Consider the following 22,253-nt stretch of genomic DNA (forward strand, 5'->3'; position numbering starts at 1 on the left):
AAACCAACAAACTGATTAAGGTCTATTATGCTTGTTAGTCAACTTCAAAAATGGGATATGAAGATATTTGTTTAAATGAACTAGTTAACTTCATCACAGTTTAGGGTTAGGACAACACACTAAACTGTGATTAACAGGAACCAGAAGTGATTAAGTTTCCAATCTCCTCAGAGCTACACCAGGTTTTTATCACATTATACTATGATTTGCATGATGTCCAAACAAAGCCAATCAGTGTGTCCAGATGCCAGCACTGATGTGATAAATCCATTTCTTAAAAGCCATTCTTTTCATAAAATGTGTGAGTAACACAATAAAAAGCTATAATACCAAGCAAAATAGGCAGTTTCAAAGTGTTAATTATTATTTTAGATGATTACCAGTAAGGGGAATACAGAGTTCTTTGGACCTATGAAAGTAATATCTTTAAAGGTTTTTGTTTTCCAACTTATTTTTAATAGGCTCGTGCTGTTTTTATCATGTGACACAATTAGTGATCAGAAATACAACTCCCCAATTTTTTAACTTTTAAATAATGTCCGGGAAGCATAAGCCACTAAGTCATCCTGTTTAAATTTTTACAACTTCAATACAGTGGTACCTTGGTTTAAGAACAGTCCGGTTTAAGAACGATTTGATTTACAAACTCAGCAAAACCAGAAATAGTGTCTTGGTTTGAGAACTTTACCTCGGTATAAGAACAGAATCCGAATGGTAAAAGGGCACTGGCGGCGGGAGGCCTCATTAGGGAAAGCACACCTCAGTTTAAGAACAGTTTTGGTTTAAGAACGGACTTCTGGAACAGATTAAGTTCGTAAACCGAGATACCACTGTACTTGTAAAGTGTGTCATTTTCAAGCAAAGCTTTGAATATAACGTTTTAAAAACACATTAAGTGAGCTTGATTTCCTAATCAAACATAAGTGAAGCAATTTTATTTCCTGATTAAATATTTTAGTTCAACTACTTTTCACTACAGGGGGTAAAACTTTTTTGAGATATTTAAATACTATGTAAAATTATTATTGTATACTTTTGGTTAGATTTGTTTACTAAATATAAACCAAATGTATTAATCAGAACCCAATTATTGGAACATCAGAAAAAAGCCAACTGCATTCTTCCAAAGAACACACAGTGGATAGTATCAGGAAGCTAACAGCATATCCTAGAGAAAATTACATACCTCCATCTAGCAAACATCACTGTTACTATCCCACATAGCAAAAAATTAAGCATCATGTTTATGCAGCATGTTAGCTATTCAGCCAGTTGGAGCTATCATTTTTTTTACTGAAGCTCCCACAGAAGTTGTTCAAATTTGACCAGCAGATTGCCTGGTCTTTTGTGAGATGGGCAGCAGTAAATGCTCCAGAGAAACCTTTTCTGCATATCTATTTTGCAATGTTGCGACATGAAGCACACTTACTATGCCACAGACGGCACAGAACACAGATTTATTTCAGTGTAAACATGAATAGACTCAAACTATTACGCTGGGTAATCAAAGCTCGTCACTATTTTGTTTACCCTAATTTCTTAAGAAAGTGTAGCTCAAGAGCCTATAATGTTGGAAAGTTGACAGGGTGCTTTTGTGGTTAATTTAAAAAAGATAGTCTGGGTGCTAGACTCCAGGACACGAGAAGCAAGTATCTGATTACCAAAACATCTGAACAAAAAAAACATATACCTACACACACACACACACCTGTTGCCATGTGGTTTTCTGCAAAACCCACACTGCTTACTAGGTACCCAGAGACTTTTGCTCTCAGTGGGAGATAGGTGATCCGAGCTCTCTCGTTTTATAGTAGAGATATTATCTGGAATGAACAATGGAGGCTCATCTACTGAAAGGCTTCTGCTGCTTCTCCTCTGTCGAGGCTGAAGATTCCTCTCTAACTTTCTGAGTTTCAGTTTCTCTTTTTCATCCTCTTTCAAATTATCCAGAGGCACACCTGCGGAATCTCTTTTCCCTCCTTCTTCTTTAACACAATTATTGGCTTTAAGAAGGGGGTGTTTCAGTAACTGCTTCTGGTTGTGGTGTGCTAATTGCCCCTGTTTAGGATGTGCTGGTCCCGACACTGTGTGTGATATTTCTTTTGAAACCGAATGATGGCTGGAAGACTTGTCACTTGCTCTCTCTGCGGACATCTTCCGTACCTGTGGTGGGATTTGGCCCCGTGGAATGTTTTTCCCTAACAATTGCAGAGGCTTCTTTAAGGCCATTCCAGATTCGCAGCCCTGGGCCTTCACATCTTTATCTGCATGTTTTTTCTTAACTTTCACTGGCTTATGAAAATGCTGGAGATCCCCATGCTCCTCCACTTGGTGCTTCAGACTTACTGAAGACTGGCTGCGAACAGCTGACACAGTATGTGTTTTGCCGTGTAGCTCTTGGTTTACGGAAGCTGTTTTCTGCTGGGCAACTGTAGTTTTATTTTGTTTAGACTTGGGGTGCTTGGGCTTCAAATTTTTTACACATTTTGATGAAATGCCAGTATGCCCATCTTCCTGCAAGCCTGGTGACTCATGCACTCCCATTTTTACACTGTCAGCCTCCTGATGTATAGCTTGGACTGGAATGTACTGAGCGATACCATCTTCTAAAGTATTTGTTTCTGATTTGGCAGAAATGGTATTGACAACTTTTGAATCAATCTGGTCAGGTTCCATGCTACCTAAAGGAAGATCTTTCAACTCAGCTTTCCTAGAGTCATCTGAGGGCTCTTTTCTGTCATCTGGCAAGCTGATCTGATGAGCTGGCAAGCTTGAGGCACAGGCAGGCTTTCCATCTACAAAACTGGGCTGAACTGAAGGGGTTTCCTGAATTTCACTTGCATTCTCATAAGCTGTTGTAACAAAAGGAGTATCGGCCTTCCCTGTTTCCTTGCTTTCCTCATCCATTTTAGTTTCATTCAGCTCCTCAGTTTTAATGTTTGCCTTTTCATCTAAAGGCATTTCAGAAGTGAATTTATTAGCCATGGTATCATTCCCTTCATTTTTAACTAGACTGTTATTTTGTATTTTATTAGTTTCTGTAAAGGCAGGTGCTTCCAAGCCTACTCCATCACTACCATAGGGCAGCACAACTTTTGTCACGCTTTCAGTTTCTTTAGTTGGGGAACTGGTCCCTGGTAAGTGAGAAGAATTCCCTACTTCATTAGCTGCTTGCTCTAGGTTTGCCTGATTAGGACTTTTATGTTCACTATCTGCTTTCACTTCATCTGAAGTTGCACAACACGCAACCCATTCTGCGTTGCTAGAAGGTGGTGGTGGTGGTGATGATGATACTTCCAGTGCCTCTTGCTCTTGGCAGGACTCATTACGACTGTGCTCAGTATCTCTTGGATGGTCTTTGGCACCACTATTTTCCCATTTAGTCTGCCCTTTATCCTGCTGTTTCAGTCCTCCCTTTTGAGCAGATCCAGACTTCACAGCTGATTTTTTGGGGTTAACAGATGGTGACGCATTTGAACGTTTGGCTAGTGTGCTCTGCCGCAGACTTCGTACTGGTTCTATTAAAAAGACAAATGAAGTGCTTAGTATTTTTATCTATCTGCCAAATAACAGACAAAAGGAACAATTCTGTACCTGCTTACCTGGAATGAGCACAACTGAACTCAATGGGACTTACTACAAAGTAGACGCGCATAGGATTGCATCGTAAACTAAAGATAAGCTTATTCATATAACTTAACATTGTGATCCTAAGTTTATCTTAGCACATTAACAATTTCTCATTATATCTGGGAAGACTGTTGATGGCAAATAATGTACTTCCACTTAAAATATAAATCTGAAGCATTTATAAGTGATAAAACACAAGAAGAAAGAATATATATAACTACATTTAGGTATCTGAATGTGTTCACTCAACAGTGAACCAAGATTCCAATACACTGATCAGCCCACACTAAATCAAATGCAGAGATTTGCTGTCTATAAATGTGAACTTCCTCAGAAGACCTACCTTGTGTCATTAGACGTGGAGATTTTCTTGGCGATTTGACTGACGTTCCATCCATTTGGTCCCTCAAATTCCTGTTAGGTGAAAGATCATCTTCATCAATGGTACGGCAGGCAGTTTCCTTAACTCCTTCATCCATAATATCATCAAGTCCAACAACTAAAAATAGAAATAAAAATCCTAAACCTTAAAAGTATCTATTAGGGCTGCAGTCTCATGAAAGTAGCTGGGAGACTTAGACTAACTAAAGGGAAGTGATGCACGGGGAGGGGGCAGAGAGAGAAATAAGACTGAAGGGGTAATTAGGAAGCATGATATACAAACTATCCCACTGGGCAGGTAAAATAAGTAGTCATCCAGAGCAGTATATTTCTCATACATGGTCCTTGAGAAAGAGTCATAGCCAATTTTAAAGGACTCACATTTTATTGATTTGCCACAGGAAGTTCTCAGTCCTTAAATGATCAGCTGTCCCCTCACTGTCCCTTCCCACCTAAGAGAAAGAGAATTTAACAATGGAAAGAGCTGATCCAAAAGTGACAATCTCCTTTACCTTTTTAATTTTAGAGATTTGCTTTTAGATTTTTAAAATCCAGAACATGTTAGTCTGCATCATGAGAACTATTAATAGATGACTCACCTGCTAAGCTCCCAGTCAGAGACTGAGAACCATAGCCTAGGGCTGCAGCCCTCTGCACACTTAACTGGAATATGCCCCACTGAACTCAGTGGGATTTATTTCCATGTAAAAATGCACAGGATCAATGTTAAATGCCATATTCCTACCCCCTTACTAAGGCCAGTTCACACATGAAGAGTGTAAGTGAGGCCTGCACAACTTCTGTTCGGCCAACCTAAACAGCCCTCCAGTTATGTGAGCTGCAAGATACTCATCAATCAATTCATTTCTAGGATTGAACCCTCAAGCTCATCCATGGAGTGACTAGGCCCACTCTGTTCCCTGTGGTGAATGCACTGGCAAAGCAGACCCCTCCCTCAGGAGTAAACTTTAACAAGTGGGCTGGATTGCCCATGAGGCAGGTGGTGGGAGATAAAGGTCTGTGTTAGACAGATGCTCCGAGAGTACATCAAAAAGTTCCTTTACTATCCTGGGATGCAATTCATCCAGCCCTGATGACATAAACTCGTTCGAAAGTAGCTGGTGCTTTTGTCCTTATGTTTCTTTTACCTCCTGGCCTGTTATTTCTAGATAGCCTAACAACATAATCTACAAAATACAAGTTCTGTAAAAAAAAAGTAGAAGAAAAAAACATACCCCCAAACAACAAACTAAAGGAGACATCAGAATATCACACTTTCAAATATGATTACAACTGCCAATTATTCACAATGCCCTAAGAAACTTTTAATTCTAATCCTTCTCCAACTTTTCTTCCCCTACATGCGACAAAGCTGTAGGAGGTAGTGTGAACATTTCCATTAGCACCCATACAAAAATCTGTTTCACTTTGGCATCTTCCTACCTACACTAGGATTCACAATTTTATTTAAGAGAGTCAGCTTAACAGCTTTTGCAGGCAAAGCTAGTCACTCAGTATCTCTTTAATTTGTTTATCTGAATTATTTATATACTGCATTTAATGGGTGATATCCAACCCCGTCATCCCATTTCCCCCCTCCCCTCCCCAAATCTGCTTAGAAGTGGTAGGGAAAAACCCAGAACATATCTCAGGGTAAGCGGGGGGGGGGGGGTGAAAGCGGGGATGTCCTTTTGTGCTAGTAGAAATCATTGTGCTTACAGGGCAGTTCCTTAGCACTACACTGGATACAAGCCTTGTAGACAAGACAGTGTATACAAATACATTAAAACTACATTAAAACTCATTTAACTTCAGGCCAAAATAAATACAGTGATACCTCGGGTTAAGAACTTAATTCGTTCCGGAGGTCCGTTCTTAACCTGAAACTGTTCTTAACCTGAAACACCACTTTAGCTAATGGGGCCTCCCGCTGCCGCCGGAACACAATTTCTGTTCTTAACCTGAAGCACTATTTCTGGATTAGCGGAGTCTGTAAGCTGAAGTGCATGTAACCCGAGGTACCACTGTATATTAAGTTATAGTGAAATATGCCAAAAATCTATACTTCTCTACAAAACTGTCACTTTAAGAATAGTTTCAGCATCTTGACACCAGTTATCTTGACACCTGCAGTCATACTCCATCAATGTCGTATGTACCCTAGGAATCAGCAACTGAGAAGCCCTATGTTAAAGGTAAGGTAAAGGTAAAGGTACCCCTGCCCGTATGGGCCAGTCTTGACAGACTCTGGGGTTGTGCGCCCATCTCACTTAAGAGGCCAGGGGCCAGCGCTGTCCGGAGACACTTCCGGGTCACGTGGCCAGCGTGACAAAGCTGCATCTGGCGAACCAGAGCCGCACACGGAAACGCCGTTTACCTTCCCGCTGGTAAGCGGTCCCTATTTATCTACAGTGGTGCCCCGCAAGACGAATGCCTCGCAAGACGAAAAACCCGCAAGACGAAAGGGTTTTTCGGTTTTTGCGACGCTTCGCTAAACGATTTTCCCTATGGGCTTGCATCGCAAGACGAAAGCCCATAGGGAAATCTCAGGGACCTTTTTTTAAATGCTGGCGGTGGGGAGCAAAGCCTTTTCCCCCCTCCGGACTTCAGAAGAGGTCCAGGAAGGCCGGCGGGGGCAAAAGGCTTTGCTCCCCACCGCCAGCATTTTAAAAGCGGTCCGGGATAGCAGGGAAGCGCTTCCCGCTATCCCGGACGGCTTTTGAAGGCAGGCAGGGGGGGGCAAAATTGCCCCCCGCCCGCCTTGGGAAGAGGTCCTGGATCCGGCGATTTAAAAGCCCCCGGACGGCTTTTGAAGCCTCCCCCCGCCGCCCGGCTTCGGGGCATCGTCCCGATGCCGGGCGGCGGGGCAGGAACGCCTCCCCCCGCCGCCCGGCTTCGGGGCATCGTTCCGATGCCGGGCGGCGGGGCAGGAACGCCTCCCCCCGCCACCCGGCATCGGAACGATGTCCCGAAGCCGGGCGGCGGGGCGGGAACGCCTCCCCCCGCCGCCCGGCTTCGGGGCATCGTTCCGATGCCAGGCGGCGGGGCAGGAACGCCTCCCCCCGCCGCCCGGCTTCGGAACGATGTCCCGAAGCCGGGCGGCGGGCCGCGAAGCCTGGGCGCCCTGGCAACTCTCCGCAAGGAGCGCTCCCGCTGCTTGCGGAGAGGTCCGCGAAGCCTGTCCTGGACCTCTTCTGAAGGCAGGCGGGGGGCAAAAGTCTTTGTCCCCCCTGCCTGCCTTCCCAGGGGCTTTTAAATCGCCCCGGACAGCGGAGAAGTCCTCCGCTGTCCCGGGCGATTTTAAAATGCCGCCCGCCAGAAGAGGTCAGGGGAAGGCGGTTTCCATAGGAACGCATTAATTGATTTTCAATGCATTCCTATGGAAAAACTCGCAAGACGAAGAGACTTGCGGAACGAATTAATTTCGTCTTGCGAGGCACCACTGTACTTGCACCCAGAGGTGCTTTCGAACTGCTAGGTTGGCAGGCGCTGGGACCGAGCAGCGGGAGTGCACCCCGCCGCAGGGATTCGAACCGCCGACCTTTCGATCGGCAAGTCCTAGGTGCTGAGGCTTTAACCCACAGCGCCACCTGCGTCCCCTATGTTAAAACTGGCCCCTTAAGAGATGCCCCTGCTCATACTTCTATTCACTTTGACCTGCATTTTTAAAAGAACTACCCACAAGGATTAAAAGGAAAGGAAGGAGAACAGCATATTAAAGCAGCAGCAGGGAAGGATCTTCAACATACAACCCCTTCTATCTCCCTTCACTTTCATCTTTACCAATCTGGAGACTCAGAAAGAAGAGGTAGACTTTGTAACAAGGCAGCAGAGAAAAATACTTCTGCAAGCCTCCACTATCCAACAAGGAAGGGTGAATGGAGTTCTCCCCACCCTGCCCTACTGTTTCATATACTGTGAAGTAAGCGGGTGAATAGACTTGTCCCCAGGCATCCTACATTCCTCACTATAATCTCCATTTTCATTCACAGGAACATCAGCTGCTATCTAATGTTCTGCACATTTTTGTAAAAAAATCAAAAAGATACAGGACGAAAAAAATCAAAAGCAACTGTTCTGAGACACCAGAACAAATGCCTCCTAACTGCAAAATCCCGCACACGACAGCAACTTTTAAAGAAAAGAGGATTTTCAGAATTTCAAGGCCTTTTCAGATGCAACAAGACAGAAAAACATAATGGGTAAGAAGCACTTGCCGTCATTATCTTCTAGAATAAATGAACAACAAAATGATTAGGACAATAAAGTAAATTAGTTGTATTAGGAATCACCACACACATAATGTGGAAATATTTAAAATACAGTATCTTCCTAATTAAGGAAGTAGACACTGAACATGATATTTCATCAGCTCTGCTGAGAGACCAGCTCCACTGAGCTGCTCCTCTCCCTCAGTTATTTCCATTCCAGGGGGTCTCATAGGAACTACTATATAACTTTAAAAATTGGTCCTAAGCTAAACCTACTGGCAATGACTATTGTATTTTTATTTGATGTCATATCCTACTCCATAATTCATACCATTTTAATTTCCACTGTACATGTTTCTCCTTCTTGCATACTGTGGCAAGTGAACTGTTATAAGAGCAAGCTACAGAGATCATAGATTCACAGAATTGCAGCATTAGAAGGGGTCCCAAGGGCCGTTTCATCCAACCCCTAGTGAACAGACATTCCGTTGTGGCGACCGGAAAATAAGATTCAAGGTGCCATTTGGCGACCACCTTATATACCAGAATTTCTAGCACTGGTTCCGCCTCCTTGTACTGTTTCGGAAGCAGACTTGCACCTATATAAAAATGTAACAGGGGGCCCTGGGTCCCATGCCACCTAGATATTGCCCTGCCTGTAAGTTTGGATATGCCATGTCAGAAAGCTTCTCCTCCATGCAGCTGTGTCCAGAGGTTGCTCTACGCAGATAAATGTCAAGTAGCCAAACCAGTCCCAAGAGAAGTATAAAGGTAAATGCCTCTAACAATGCTCACCATTTGTCATTAGCTTGATTAGGTAGACTGATGGAATAGAAGGATCCATTTGGGTCTTCCTTGCATTTTAAGCAAGAGAGCCAAGGGAGACAGAAAACTTGCTGGACAGCTTCACCACACTACGAAACAATGCTCAGTATCTAAGGAAACCCAAGAACTTTTCATCCAGTGGATTTTAATAAATTCAATAAAGTTTATTTTAAAATTATTTCTGTCTTCAATAAACTTTCACGCTTGGGAAAGTCTCCTGAGTTTGCCATGCAGCAAACAAGTCAAAGCCCCATTAGGCACACAGAATTAATTGCATGAAACTCTGGATCCTAGCCAAAGAGCATAGAAGCATATGCGAACTAGTATTACACTAGCTAGGGGATGAGGGGAAGGGAGAAAGACATGGAACAAGATGTCAGATTGTAAACACCCTTTGGGAGCATATATCAAAGCAAATACAAAAAAAAAGTTCCATTTGCTCTTATATCATTAGGAGGATAGCTCAAAGAACAAAGGTCTTAGAATATTAAAAGCTATATTTTTAGAAATGCAATGGTAGGTCTGTAAGAACTGTCAACCACCAGTGCAAACTACTAGAGGCAAATATTAGGGTAAGGAGGGAAAAGGCATCAATGTTTATATATAGAGCATTACTTTTTTTCAAAAAGTAAAAATCCAGACAAAAAAGTTGTTGAGCTTCTTATTTTGAGCCAAAGTTGAGCTTTTTTTGCAAAACTGCAAAGAAATAAGACATTTTTTGAGCTATTTCTAAGGAAAATCAGCAACAATGACCCAGCCAACACGGGCTGCCATACGTCTAGATCTTCCAAGACATTTAGCCGATTTCTGCTCAGACGCTGCTTGCAGCTGCAGTATTCTCGATATGACCGGGAAAATTCAAACGTGTGGCAACCCTAATATATAGGATGCCTTTATATTATGCTTCTGTACAAGCTAATTAAAAAATGGGGCTGTGGAATTGAAAGGCAGCACACATTGCTCTGAACGATCAGCCAGGTTATCAAGGGCCAGTGGGAAGGTGTTCCTCTAGCATCCCAGGAAGAACATCATGTTAAGGAGGAGACCAGCCTCATCCCATCCATTGAGAATAGAAGGGGCAGCTCAAGGGTAAATGCTTTCCCCAAACCTGCCAAAAGAATTGTCAGCTCCAGCTACCAATTGCCCCAAGACTGCAGAAGGAAGGGAAAACAGAAACTCAGACCTCATCCACTGGTCAAAGGAAAAAGAACCGCCATCTGCTATTCAACCAAGAACACCAGCAAGATAAGATCAGGCAAGCCCAAACTGGAAACAGATGCTTATAGCTCAGCAGAAAGTAGATTTATGAAATCTACATGTACAAATGCCTCAGTGTCTTTCAGATCAAATACCCTGTGCTATACCCTAGGATACTCAACTATCTATTAGATTTTGCCCACTGAAAATTCAGAAAAGTGTAAGCTGACAATGGAAACTATCAATGCCACCTGCTAAGTTATAACATAATGCATGTCAGGTTCTTAAAAGCATTTTGTTAAATCCAATAGTGTCCCTCACACTAATCAAAGGCTGTTTGATCCAGCAGGTGCTTTTATCAGTGGAATGGGAAAGGAAATTGTTTTTGCTGATTCCCCCTCCACTATGCACACCCCCAAAAGTCTCTTCCAAAGGACTGAAAGACCTTTTACAATAGCATGGGAGATGGAGTGGGGTGGCTGCAGGGGGAGGAGAAAGTGGAAAGATTTCCTCCCACCTCCCTACTGATTGAAAATCTATGCTGGATTTTTTAAATAAAAAAAACAACCTTTCAGCTTGAAGGACACCACTGGATACAAACTACTAGAGTTAAGTTTGATACATCAAATGTAAACTGTGAAGTGCCCCAGCTGCTTCAGAAACTTCTATAAACTGTATCTCCCTTACCCCAGCATTCCAGGGAGCTAGATATCATGTATTCAACAAGGTATAGTATGTTCAAAGGGAGATCTAAGGGAGCACAAATGGTGCAGTCACACTGGGGCAACTATGAGGCACCACAACTATGACATCCAATAGAAGGTGAGAGACGGGGAGTGGGGCTTGGGGGGGGGGAAGATTTTGGCATCACACAGGGTGCCACTGAAATTTGGAACACCAAGGTTGCCACTGCCATGTTGGCTACCACCAACCTATTTCTGACTAGGACTGTGACTTTTCTGACTAGAAATCCAACGCTTGCTCAGCATGCACAACTTAATGGGGAAGAGATGGAAGTATAAGCCAAATTGCTAGTAAAATGTTTGATCAATTCCCTTTCTACAAAATCTGCCAAAGTTAGTGATCAAAAGAGAAAAGTCAACACAGCTACTACTATTTTCCAGCAATATTCGCAAGAAATTGTCAGTGTCTAGCAAAAAGTAATAATGGGGGGTTGCTTTTTCTGCATCTCTGCGTAACTGTTCTGTCCCCAACCAAATCCCAAGTATAAAAATACCATTATTAGGAGCCCACCGTGGCCATAGCAGGAATCCTGGACTGGAAAAGTGCTCAGTAATTTTCTACTAAGGCCATTTAGTGTAAGGTTCATTGATTAAAAGACGATAAAAGCATAGTTAAAGACTAGTTTTTTCAACTGTTTCTTCAAAACAACAGCATTTGCTACACTGTGACCCATGAAAACAAATAAACAGTAGTGTGGCACCTTAAAGATTAACACCTGTATTATGGTATAAAGTTTTGTGGACTACAGTCAATTTCATCAGAAGCCAAGTTAGTCTTAAAATGGTTCAAAACTGTTGCTGCAGCAGACTAACAGAGAGATCCTATACAATCCTATTCAGAAACAAGTCCTACTGAGTTGAATGTGCCCCATTAATTCCAAAGTAAGCAACTACAGAATTGTTGCCTAAGGTGGTTAGCCCTCTGGAAATCATTATGTCTGACCAATGTTTCTTTTAAGAGTTTTAAACACATTGCATTCGGATGGAAGTTCAATTTTCATCAGCACTTTTAATGCTCAATTATATGCAAAACATTTTTTCCTCTCCCAGGCTTTTTGAATTCCTTGCTTTTAGTTCTTAAAGCTATCTTGTATACTCCTTGCTAATTTTAAAGTGTTGCTTACTGATTTTACACTGCTGTGTGGGTTTGCACTGCTTTTTATGAACCCTGCACTGTGTTGTTTTTTAATTGTTTGCATTTGTATATTAAATTAACCAGTATAGAAATGGTTAAATAATAAATAAATAAATGCCATGAAATTCCTCCTATTCTTTTCCACACTAATATTCAAGGAGGAGTAGGGTGAACAGGAGCTGCCCGCAACAATAACATGGAAAAAGCAGGATGTTAGGATCATGTGGTGGCTCAACACTTGCTTAGAAGGGAGACCGAATGCTTGCATGGGTTTGAAAAAGATGTGTAATTATTTGCAAAAGGACATATAGATTCCAATATATCAGTAGCCTAAATAAACTACAATCTCTGAGGTGTTCCTTTGCGGGAAGGGCTGCAGCTCATTGGCAGAACATCTGCTTCTCATATATAAAGTCTCAAATTCAATTCCAGGCATCTCCAGGTAGGACTAAGAAAGACTCCTGCCTGAAACCTTGAAGAGCTACTGCCAGTCAGTATAGACCAGGGATGTCCAACAGGTTGCAGTCAATCACTGTCGATCGTGGGCTCATTTTCCTTTGCTTTTGTCGAAAAGCAAACGGGCCCCGCCCCGCCCCCTCTTCCCCTCCCTGCATTTTCTCCTGATCTCTGAAATGGAAGAGGGAGATCCACAGCAATCTTTTGATCCTCCTTCTATTTTCCCAGCCGCACTTCCTCTCTCTAAAAAAAGCTCAACAACTTTGACCTGAATTTTAAAAAGGTGGTAGATCACTGCCAGATTTTAATTCTTAATTCTGAAAGAAGTAGATAGCAGTCCCTCGGTGTAGACAATACCACCCCTGGTGTAGACAATACTGAGCTAGCTGGACCAATAATCTCTCTCAGTATAAGACAGCCTGATAATGGTGCAGTGGAAAATAACATTTCCACTGTACCTCCTACCTCCAGTCCTGACCACTGGAAGCAGAAGGGCCCAGTGGCTCTGCGCTCCATTCAACCCCATTGTTCCTGGCTGGCAGTCAACTTGCTCCATAAGGTACTATCATTTATGATGACATTACACAGGGAACCACCATAGAATGATTAAATTTTCACATTAAAAGTACTTAACATAGTAGCCACCCCAAACAAGAGAACCATTTTACAGTAAATACCCTAAAAGTCATCTAAAGGAAACTTTCTGCATTGAAACACCATCTACCTGATGAATGCATATCCAATCTGCTCTGTAAACCCTTTAATGACGATTTGCTGCCACTGTGAGGAGCCTTCATGAGAGAGATGTTTCCAAATGAAGAACTGTGAGGGGAGAGAGAGCTTGTGCTGGCCATTAGGCAATGGCTTTTTCCACCTGCCTTGCCCCACCCTGCAGCCCTAGGAGTATTTCCCAGACAATGACTTTGAGAAGAGCAGAAACAGCTGGGAAGAGAGAAGAAGAGTTCAGGGCTTCTTTTTTTTAATAGTTTTGTAAGTTATATGTCCTTGCTTCTCAATTTGATCCTTTTACATGGTGCTGTATGTTTTGTGGTATTTTATGCATGGTAATTTGCCATCAATTTTATTGATTATAGTTTAGTAATTATTTATTGCAATTGTTAAGTGCAAACTATTTAACTATTATTTGCTGATATTTAATTTTATTATTTACTATTATATTACTCAATGCAAGTTGTTTATTTTAAAGTTATGCTTTTATCATGACTTTTTTGTATTGGATCAGATTGTTAGGTGTGTGATCTTTGCTGTCTATTTTATTGAATTCTTCAGCTTGCAAACTGCCTTGTGTATAGGAATATAGAAAGGCGGTATACAAATTAAAAGTTAAATGAAATGAAAGTACCTCAGTCACATCAAGAGGTACGCTTTCTGAAACGAGTGCAACCTAAAACTGCAATGCTGTGCAAACCAAATCCCTATTTTAGTAAGATAAACACTATCTGAAAATAATCCTAAGTATTCCTCTCCACAACTTATTTTAAAGCACCTCAATAAATATAATGGTTACCTCAAGTGAAGTGAAGGAAAGCTAGTAGTTTAACCTTAGGCTCCAAGCCATGAAGCAGAGCAGGGGGGAAAGGATTCATGTTTTCAGAGCAAAATGGAATATCACCAGCTTCTGCTCTATTCAAAAGCATATACTTAAAAAATATTAAGATTTACCTGTTGAACAAGGCATCTGGAAATTGGGATCAGTGCTATCCAAAACAGGCAAACAGAACTGAGCACTTGCAGATCCTAGCATAGGGTCCTTATCACTGAGCATGTTCTTCAGCGAATCCTCTAAGACATTTTGACTTGTACTAAAATCCTCACAGACTTCATTCTCCACGTTGGATCCTAGAAATAGGGCATCATCTAAGTGTTCAGTAGGAATTAAATGATTAAATGTATCAACTATATCCATGAAGACTCCTGTGTGTCTTTAATCCCTATAGAAAGACAAGAAAAATACCATAAGAAAAATAAGCTATGAATTATAAAATTACCTAAAAATTAATAATAAATTTGATCTGGCTTTTTACTATTTTGAATACCTCTTCAAAAATTGTTTCTTTCTCTTTTTATTAAAAAACTGTATTTGCTTTATTTAAAATAGTTTTCAACAACAAAAAACTTAGCAGTTTACTTTTAGGTTTGGTAAACTTTATATATGGGTTGAATGCACACATGGTAACCCCAGCCACGGAGGGGGCCATATTTACAGAACAAAAGCACTGTAGTTTCTCCCCACTTGCTAACTTTGCAAACTTTTTTTGAGAAGCCTGAAGTAAAATAATTGTAAAGGGTCTCAGAACATACCCTTGCCCACTGCTTTTCCCTGAAACCCCCCCCCCCGCACCTCTTTTTCTCTCAGTAAAGTTTCCCAGGTATGGGGTCTCCCACATAAAATGAGAAAAAACTGTGGAGAAAAGAATTGTTATGTGAGCAAAAGCAGCAAGGGAAGAATTAAGTACCTCACACCCACCTGCTTCTATTCCCCTAGAAACTGAAACCCCACCCCTATCTAGCTGCAAGGATCAGTCAAGTTTTGCAGACCCATATTTGCCACCAGAAGTGTTCATCAGCCCTAGGTTTACATTAAAAAGTAAAGCATTCAAATCTGGATGATTCTTATTTGATCATCTTGCCAAATAGGCAGCTAATCTTTTTAAATCCCCACTGAAGTTGACTAAGTTGTATATTAACTTGAAAAAAACTGTAATCTGAAGGGAGAATCAGTATCTCAGATATGTCAAAATCTGCCATCATAATGTGACAGCCATCTTTCAATCTAAAACAAGTTAAGATATGTATTCCTAGATTAATTCAATTTAATACATGAAAAATAATATTAAGCCTTATTATAAAAGTTAGAGTAGCTTTTATGAAGCTCTTATCCAAGATAAAACAGTATCAGCACGGACTAACATATCTCTCCAGACATAAGTTGTTGCATTGAAACCAGCCTCAATTCCAAAGACCCTTTTAATATGAAGAGCATATAAAACTCTACCATTTACAGTTATGATAGGCAACTGCAACAAGTCTAAGGAGAGCTGAATTTTAGCAGAGTTTTATGTCTGCATACAGAAAACCGTAAATCCTATGGAAATGTACAGGGGATGGATGAACTTCCCCTTATAAGCTTCAATTTCAACAGTCAAACCTTCAATTGTTGGGCAAGTTTTTAGAATCTCTGCAAACTAGACTAAAGACTCAAAAGCATCATGGCCACCACACTTTTGGCAAAGCTGAAAGAAAGCCATTTTCTAATTAGGTAAATGTGATTCCTTCAGGTAATTGTTGCTTTTCAATTTGATTATGCAGAAGTCATAACACTAACTGCATTGTCATAGAACTGCTTGACTGAAGCCACCAACTGTAAGGATTCAATTCAAGTTTAATGAGAGTTTGTTGTGCTTGAGGTCTGCCACAAAAACCTTTGGCAGTAATTATGATATACCACAAGGTACACTGTTGTTTCCTATTATAAGGACGCTAGGAAGCTGTTTCTGTTCACAAGACATTTACAACTTTGGAACCAGCATTGGTTACTTCATCTTGCCTATTTAAAGGGCTACATCCACAAGGCATCACCTGTAAAGGACTCTTATCTGAAACAATGCATCATTGTAAAAATCTTGAAGTCTCTGAATGCTCTAATGAGCATTTGTCTAAGCAGCAGCTTTGTATCTATCTTATATCAGCTCTTGTCTCTGTAGAAGCTGGGTCATTTTTCAAATAGAAGCATTCTGCAAATGGGAGTCTTTGGCAAAAGACACCCCCATTCCCTTATGCTCTCTCTGCCACCAGTATCCATCACTCAACACTCATGGCTAACTCCTAGGAGGAATGGTAACTTCTAGTTGGTAAAATATCAAAGCAATCTTCCAAACTCAAAGAGTGACCAGTCCCTACATTTTTTTATACTGTGCACTACATATTGTGCACTGCAACTGCTATCAATATAAGGAATATTACAGAGAACGAAAAACAAAAATATTATTCTCCACTCAATTTAACATTAGTTAGGTGTCCCAGATCATCTACAGTCCAGGAGATTCTAAAAGATATGCAAAAGCCTTATGAGGTCCATAATCTTCAAGGTACCATTTGCAAGTTATAGACCCACTATTGGAGGAGACCCAAGCAGCCCAAGCTCATATGAAGAAGCTATCTCTCAACAATCCTCAGAAAATCACAACAATTCTAGATAATTTCTGCTGTTTTTAAGTGCCTTAAGAACACAAGGATAGTACTGCTGAATCAGACCAAAGGCCTATCTCCAGTGTTCGAAATTAGCAAGGTGCCAGGCACATTTTGTGACTGGCATGGGTCCAATTGCAACCACAATCCGCTACCCACAATCTCTAGATGCCAGGACAGAGCCAGAACACAGCAGAAATGGAACTGCAGTGATGAATATACTTATGCCTCAGTTAATTCTCAATTGCTTAAAAAAAAGATGTTGCCTTCTCTTTGATTAGAGTGTCTAAGGATTAAAAATACATTTCAAAATGTCAAGGATGAATTGTGAACATTAAATAAGAACCCACCCACGAGTGTGATTCAAAATATTTAAGCCAATATCTGATTTCAAAATCCACCTTTACAGATTCCAAAGTGGAATCTGAATGTCATATTAATTTCAATCTCACTAAAGGTGTCTTGTGCCTTCCAAACCCCAGACAATTTCACTCAACAGGTGATTAAGCAAAACCACAAGTAGTAGGTCACGTTTTCATAACTTCAGTCAGTACCCATGATTTGTGGAGGACTGCACTATGAGTAAGATTTGCCTATGAAGATAATACAGAATATTATCAATGTTGTATCACAATGTATTTCAAGTCAACAAGTTTAATTTCCAAAATTAAGGAAAAAAACACTTCCAAGCTAAAGTTTCTTCACTTGTTCAGCTGTACTTTAAAACAATACTAGATTGCTCTGCCACTTCCCTTTTAAAAAAGCACACACATCAACACACTGCAACCATAGTTGAAATTTCAGTAATCTCAACCAAAGTAAGTCAGGCTCTTTCATATGGGTCAGTTTCTCTTGATCCTTAGCACACTTGCTTGAAGTAAGTACCATAGAAATAAATTGAATTTCTATGTAAAGAATTCATGATTTGACCATTGTTCATGCACAACTGAATTGTCTACACTTCCAAAAATTGAGTGCAAACTACCAAATCTGAACAACTTTTAAGGAGCTATGTCCCAACTATGGTATATCCACCTGTGTTGCTTGGGGGTGCAAAAAACAACATGTTTATAAGCCTTCCAGTAGGCTGTAATATAGGGCCACCAAGTTTGGCATGCTTTCCTGAAAGGCTAAAAGAAGCCATGGTGATCATATGAAACACTTCATTAGTCATCAACATAATCAAGCAGGAAATCAAAAGCCGGAATACAAGGATCTATGGCTAGAACAATTCAGTCAAGTGTGCAGTTTCATTTTGTCGTCTTCCAAGCTAGCCCAGACAAATGTGCCATACAACCAAGATACTTCTTCCAAACACAGAACAAACAGTTTTCATCTCAAAATGCCTAAAAGCATGCAAACTTGTATGTAGTTTTTAAGGACTGGGGTAGTGCACATTTTCATTTATTTCAATCAATTTCTATCTCATTCATTATCTAGATCTCAACACACATATTGGTGATTTAAAAGTATGACACCGTGAACCCATCAGAATAAAATAACCATGTTTTTAGAAGTACTTTAAAAAGTACATCTGCTTAACCCTTTTCCAGTCTGATAGTGTATCCCATAAACACTGAGACTTGAACCACTATGTAACTCTAAGGAAAATGAATTCCAAGACTGCAAAGCAGCTACTAAAGACCTCTCTTCAAACCTATGGGGCATCGATTTGGCATATAGATGATACAGTCCAAAAGAGCACTCTGCTCTAAAATGTGTATGTTGGGGCAGGAGAGGAGAAATCTTTGAAGTTCTACAGTGAGAAGGGTGCTCCACATGAAAACATGCAAGGTCACAGCACTGGAACAGTACAGGGGAAAACAAGAACAAATTTTTATGGCTGGGGTAGAGAGATGCAACGGAAATGAAACAGATAACACAGCACTGGTACCAACAACAGTAAGAATTTCTTACTTTATTTACAAGCCAAAGTAGATTAAAAGGAAACTCCAGTTAAAGTCAACCTGAAAATTATCTGTAAATTAATATAATTAATATTTCAGATCAATTTAACTGCCATGACCTGCATCCCTTTCTGTTGCTTATTTTGTGTATAATTTCAGTGGCATGGCTATACTGTGGCAACACTTTCCAATACTGTATTTTTTTTCCTGAATCAAAGTACTTTCTCCATCTTAGCTCATTATACACACTACAGAATAAGCAACCAATGCACTGAGGCTGTAATTAATATTTTTAGATATATATATATATATATATATCACACACACACACCTACTGGCTACTGAGAGATCACAAAACACACAAAAATGTGCAGCAGTAACATTTCTCATGCCCAACTATAATTCATCCTTGTGCTTTCATTCTTGAGAAGTTTCCCCTTCTGGCCACAGATCACACAAGACATAAAATTACCATTTACAAGGTGGAACTACGGCTTCTGTAAATTCCCCCCCCAAAAAAAAAAATCGGTAGGGCTCCTCAATAAACACAACTGGTCTGGGCTGTTTAAGACCTGAACATGTGATAGCTATAACTGCATAATAACAAATTATCTGTAGCATTTGATCACAGAGGAAGTTGATGAGGAACAAGATGGAAAGTTGAGGGGCGGGGGGGTCTGCAGCCTTTTCACAGCATGTCTGAATGCTGCAACCAAACCAATTCTCCATATCATTAGATGGATCAGAGTCTGTTTTAGGCATCCCTAAAAACCTTGCTCTTAACATAACCATAAACCAGCAACATTAAAACACATAATACATCAATGAAGAACTACATCACGAACTAGTGCTAAAAGTTATTGTAAAGCAAGTCTGAAAAACTGAAGGAAGTCAGATTAGCCTCAACCAGGGCCAGGGCCTTTTCAACACTGGCTCTGGCCTGGTGGAACGCTCTGTCTCATGAGACCAGGGCCGTGCGGGATCTGCTTTCTTTCCGCAGGGCCTGTAAGAGTTGTTCCACCTGGCATTTGGCTTGGAATCAGCCTGATTCCCTCCCCTTCTTTCCTTTTCCTTCTGTAATGGAATCCCTTTTTTAGGACTTCCCTGGCTTTTCTGGCCCATGTAGGACCAGTCTGGATAGTCGGCCTTGGTGAAGATTTGACGTTTTCTCCCCCCAAACAGTTTTTAATCTGGGCTTCCACTGAAATGAGGCTGCATTTTAAGTAGTATTTTAATCAATTGTTTTTGTACCTGATGTTAGCCGCCCTGAGCCCGGTCTTGGACGGGGAGGGTGGGGTATAAATAAAATTAAATAAATTAAATAAATAATAAATAAAAATGTTATACTATAAAAGCGTATCTTACATTTGGTGAAAGATTTTTAAGTGGCTGAGCAATTCTCAAACTTACACTTTAAAAGTATAAAAATCTAATTCTTGAGATGGTTCTAAATATGCACATTTCAAGTTGAAAGGCCAGAAATGCTTAGGATGCAATCAGTAAGAAATATCAGTGGAAACATCCAAGGTTTGTTAGAGAAGCTAATCTGCAGATGAATAAGAAAAAGACATCAACATATAGACCACGCTACTGTAGCAAATTCAAAAACCATCAGGAACGAGCATATGAGCAGCTGATCAGTGTGAGTGGGAGGGTGAAGATAGGCTTGAGTAATGTAATAAAAAGTCAGGTGATACTACTGGCTGAACACTCTGAACACTTGGGAATGTGCAGAGTGTTTTGGAGCAAGGCAAAGGTAAGCGTGTATACGCAAGAACATTTGTTGCCAATTAGTTATTCACCAACCCTTATTTTCTCTACCTTTTCAATGCATGCTTAGGTGTAAAGTGTGATAATGCAAGTCCAAGTGGTCCTGAAGAACAGTAGTTATTCTGGACCAACACACACACACTGCACAAGCATGTTGATAAATAACCATCACCAGAGGAATGAAATCTGCAGGGTGAACACAGAGATGGAGATACACCAGATTTGGAGAATCTGTGTCCCTCCGAATGTTACTACACTACAACTCCCTTCATCCCTGGCCTGGACATCTGACCACGTTTGCTAGGGCCGATGGGGGCTAGAGTCAAACAACATCCAAGGAAGCACAGCTTCTCCATCCCTACTCTACACATGAGAGTTAAGTTCTATGGAGCTCAAGGGGGCTTACTTCTTCTGACTTACAGCACTTTTCTGTGTGACAGCATTTTAGTTGTCTGATCTGCCCTGCTGCATTTTAAAACTATTATGACTGGGTCTTATGCTTGCATGACCGCTGGGAACCACCACCCCTTCTCCCTCAACCCCCAAGCACAATATAGCTAACTAATGAAAGGCAGTTTAACAGATACTTTAATAAACAATTCTACACTTTAAAAAAAGAGGCCGAAATCCTAAAACACTTACCAAGGAGGAAGTCTCATTGGACTCGCTTGGCCTTACTGCTGAGTAAACCACCATGGCTTAAAAAAATGGCTAGCTAACACTGTTAAACTGGAGGGGGGCAGGGGAAAATCGGGATGAATTAGCAGCCCCCAAAGGGAGCAGCGAAGTGGGATTCGGAACAGAAGGGAAAGGGATGGGGAAGCTGTGCCACAGGCCCTCCAAGGGGAGCACGAGGGGCCCTTGCTCCTGGGGGAAGCCTGACAGGGGGCGCACGAGGGAGGGGGCGGGGTCAGGAGAAGAGGCAGCCCCCCCCGCCGTGGAGGGGGGGAAGGCGGTGGTTAAAACAGAATGCAAGACCCGGATGACGGGGGGTTCGGGCGGAGGCTCGTTCGTGGCGGTGGGGGGGTTAGTGCTGCACGCGCGAGGCCGGATCCGTTCACTACGAATAGTAACACCCCCCCCCACCCTCAGCCCCCGCCGCGCGAAGCTTCCCAACTAGGCCGCGCTCCTGACCCCCTCTCCTAACGCCACCGCCGCCGCCCAGAGATTATATTTACCTGCCTCGGCTAGGGGCACGCGCTCCCTCTCTTGGCCGGCTACTGTGTTTTTTTCCCCTCTCCCCCCCCCCGCTCCTTTTTCTCCCCTCCCCCTCCCTTCTCTTACGTTTCTCTTCTTGCTCCGCAGCCCCAGGCCGGGGAGGAGGGATGAGGGGGGGAGGAGGAGGAGGAGGGAAGGAAGGAAGGAAGGCTGGCTGGCTGGCTGCTGTGCGGAAGTGGAAAGGGCACGCGGAGGGGGTGGGAGTTGGAAGTGGGCGGAGACAAGAACGGACGGGCGGGACTGCTTCGCCTGGCTAAAGGGGGAAAGAAATACAGTACTACTCCCCCCCCCCGCCACTCCCGCCCTGCAGGTGGTCTCTCCCGCTCGTGGGCCGGCTTGGCCGCGTGCCTCACTTGAAAGCGTCCGGTAGTGAGAGCCGGAGGCCGAGGTCACGTGACGGCGCTCTTTTACCCTGCGCGTGGCTTTGCGCGTGCGCTTTGGACGCTTGCCTTCCATCTCCCGTAATAAATAAACATTTCGAGTTTTCTGAGCGTGGGACGGTTAATTTGTTTTGTTTCTTCTTTTCCTCTTGCGTACAGACTTGTGCTGCTGACTGTTGTTGCTGAATAAT

The 22,253-nt window shown here is 41.9% G+C and overlaps 1 protein-coding gene across 18 annotated transcripts in view; it reads right to left on the reverse strand.

Moving 5' to 3' along the window:
- PHF3 (PHD finger protein 3) overlaps positions 1–22,013 on the reverse strand; it is a 44,325-nt gene extending 22,312 nt beyond the window's left edge. For 2 of the 18 annotated variants that reach the window (XM_081905909.1, XM_081905896.1), the window contains exons 1-4: positions 21,643–21,718; positions 14,262–14,530; positions 3,974–4,129; positions 1,709–3,518 (exon numbers count right to left, since the gene is read on the reverse strand). In XM_081905909.1, coding sequence (XP_081762035.1) covers positions 1,709–3,518; positions 3,974–4,129; positions 14,262–14,505 — 2,210 coding nt within the window. In that variant the 5' untranslated portion in view covers positions 14,506–14,530; positions 21,643–21,718. Of the gene's footprint in view, positions 1–1,708; positions 3,519–3,973; positions 4,130–4,392; positions 4,464–14,261; positions 14,531–21,106; positions 21,370–21,642; positions 21,719–21,748 lie in introns of those variants that run through there. The other 16 variants (XM_081905902.1, XM_081905906.1, XM_081905911.1 and 13 more) reach the window with 16 other exon arrangements.
- Between the last annotated feature and the right edge of the window lie 240 nt (positions 22,014–22,253).

Source organism: Podarcis melisellensis, assembly GCF_964234715.1.
Source record: "Podarcis melisellensis genome assembly, chromosome: 3".
NCBI lineage: Eukaryota > Metazoa > Chordata > Lepidosauria > Squamata > Lacertidae > Podarcis > Podarcis melisellensis.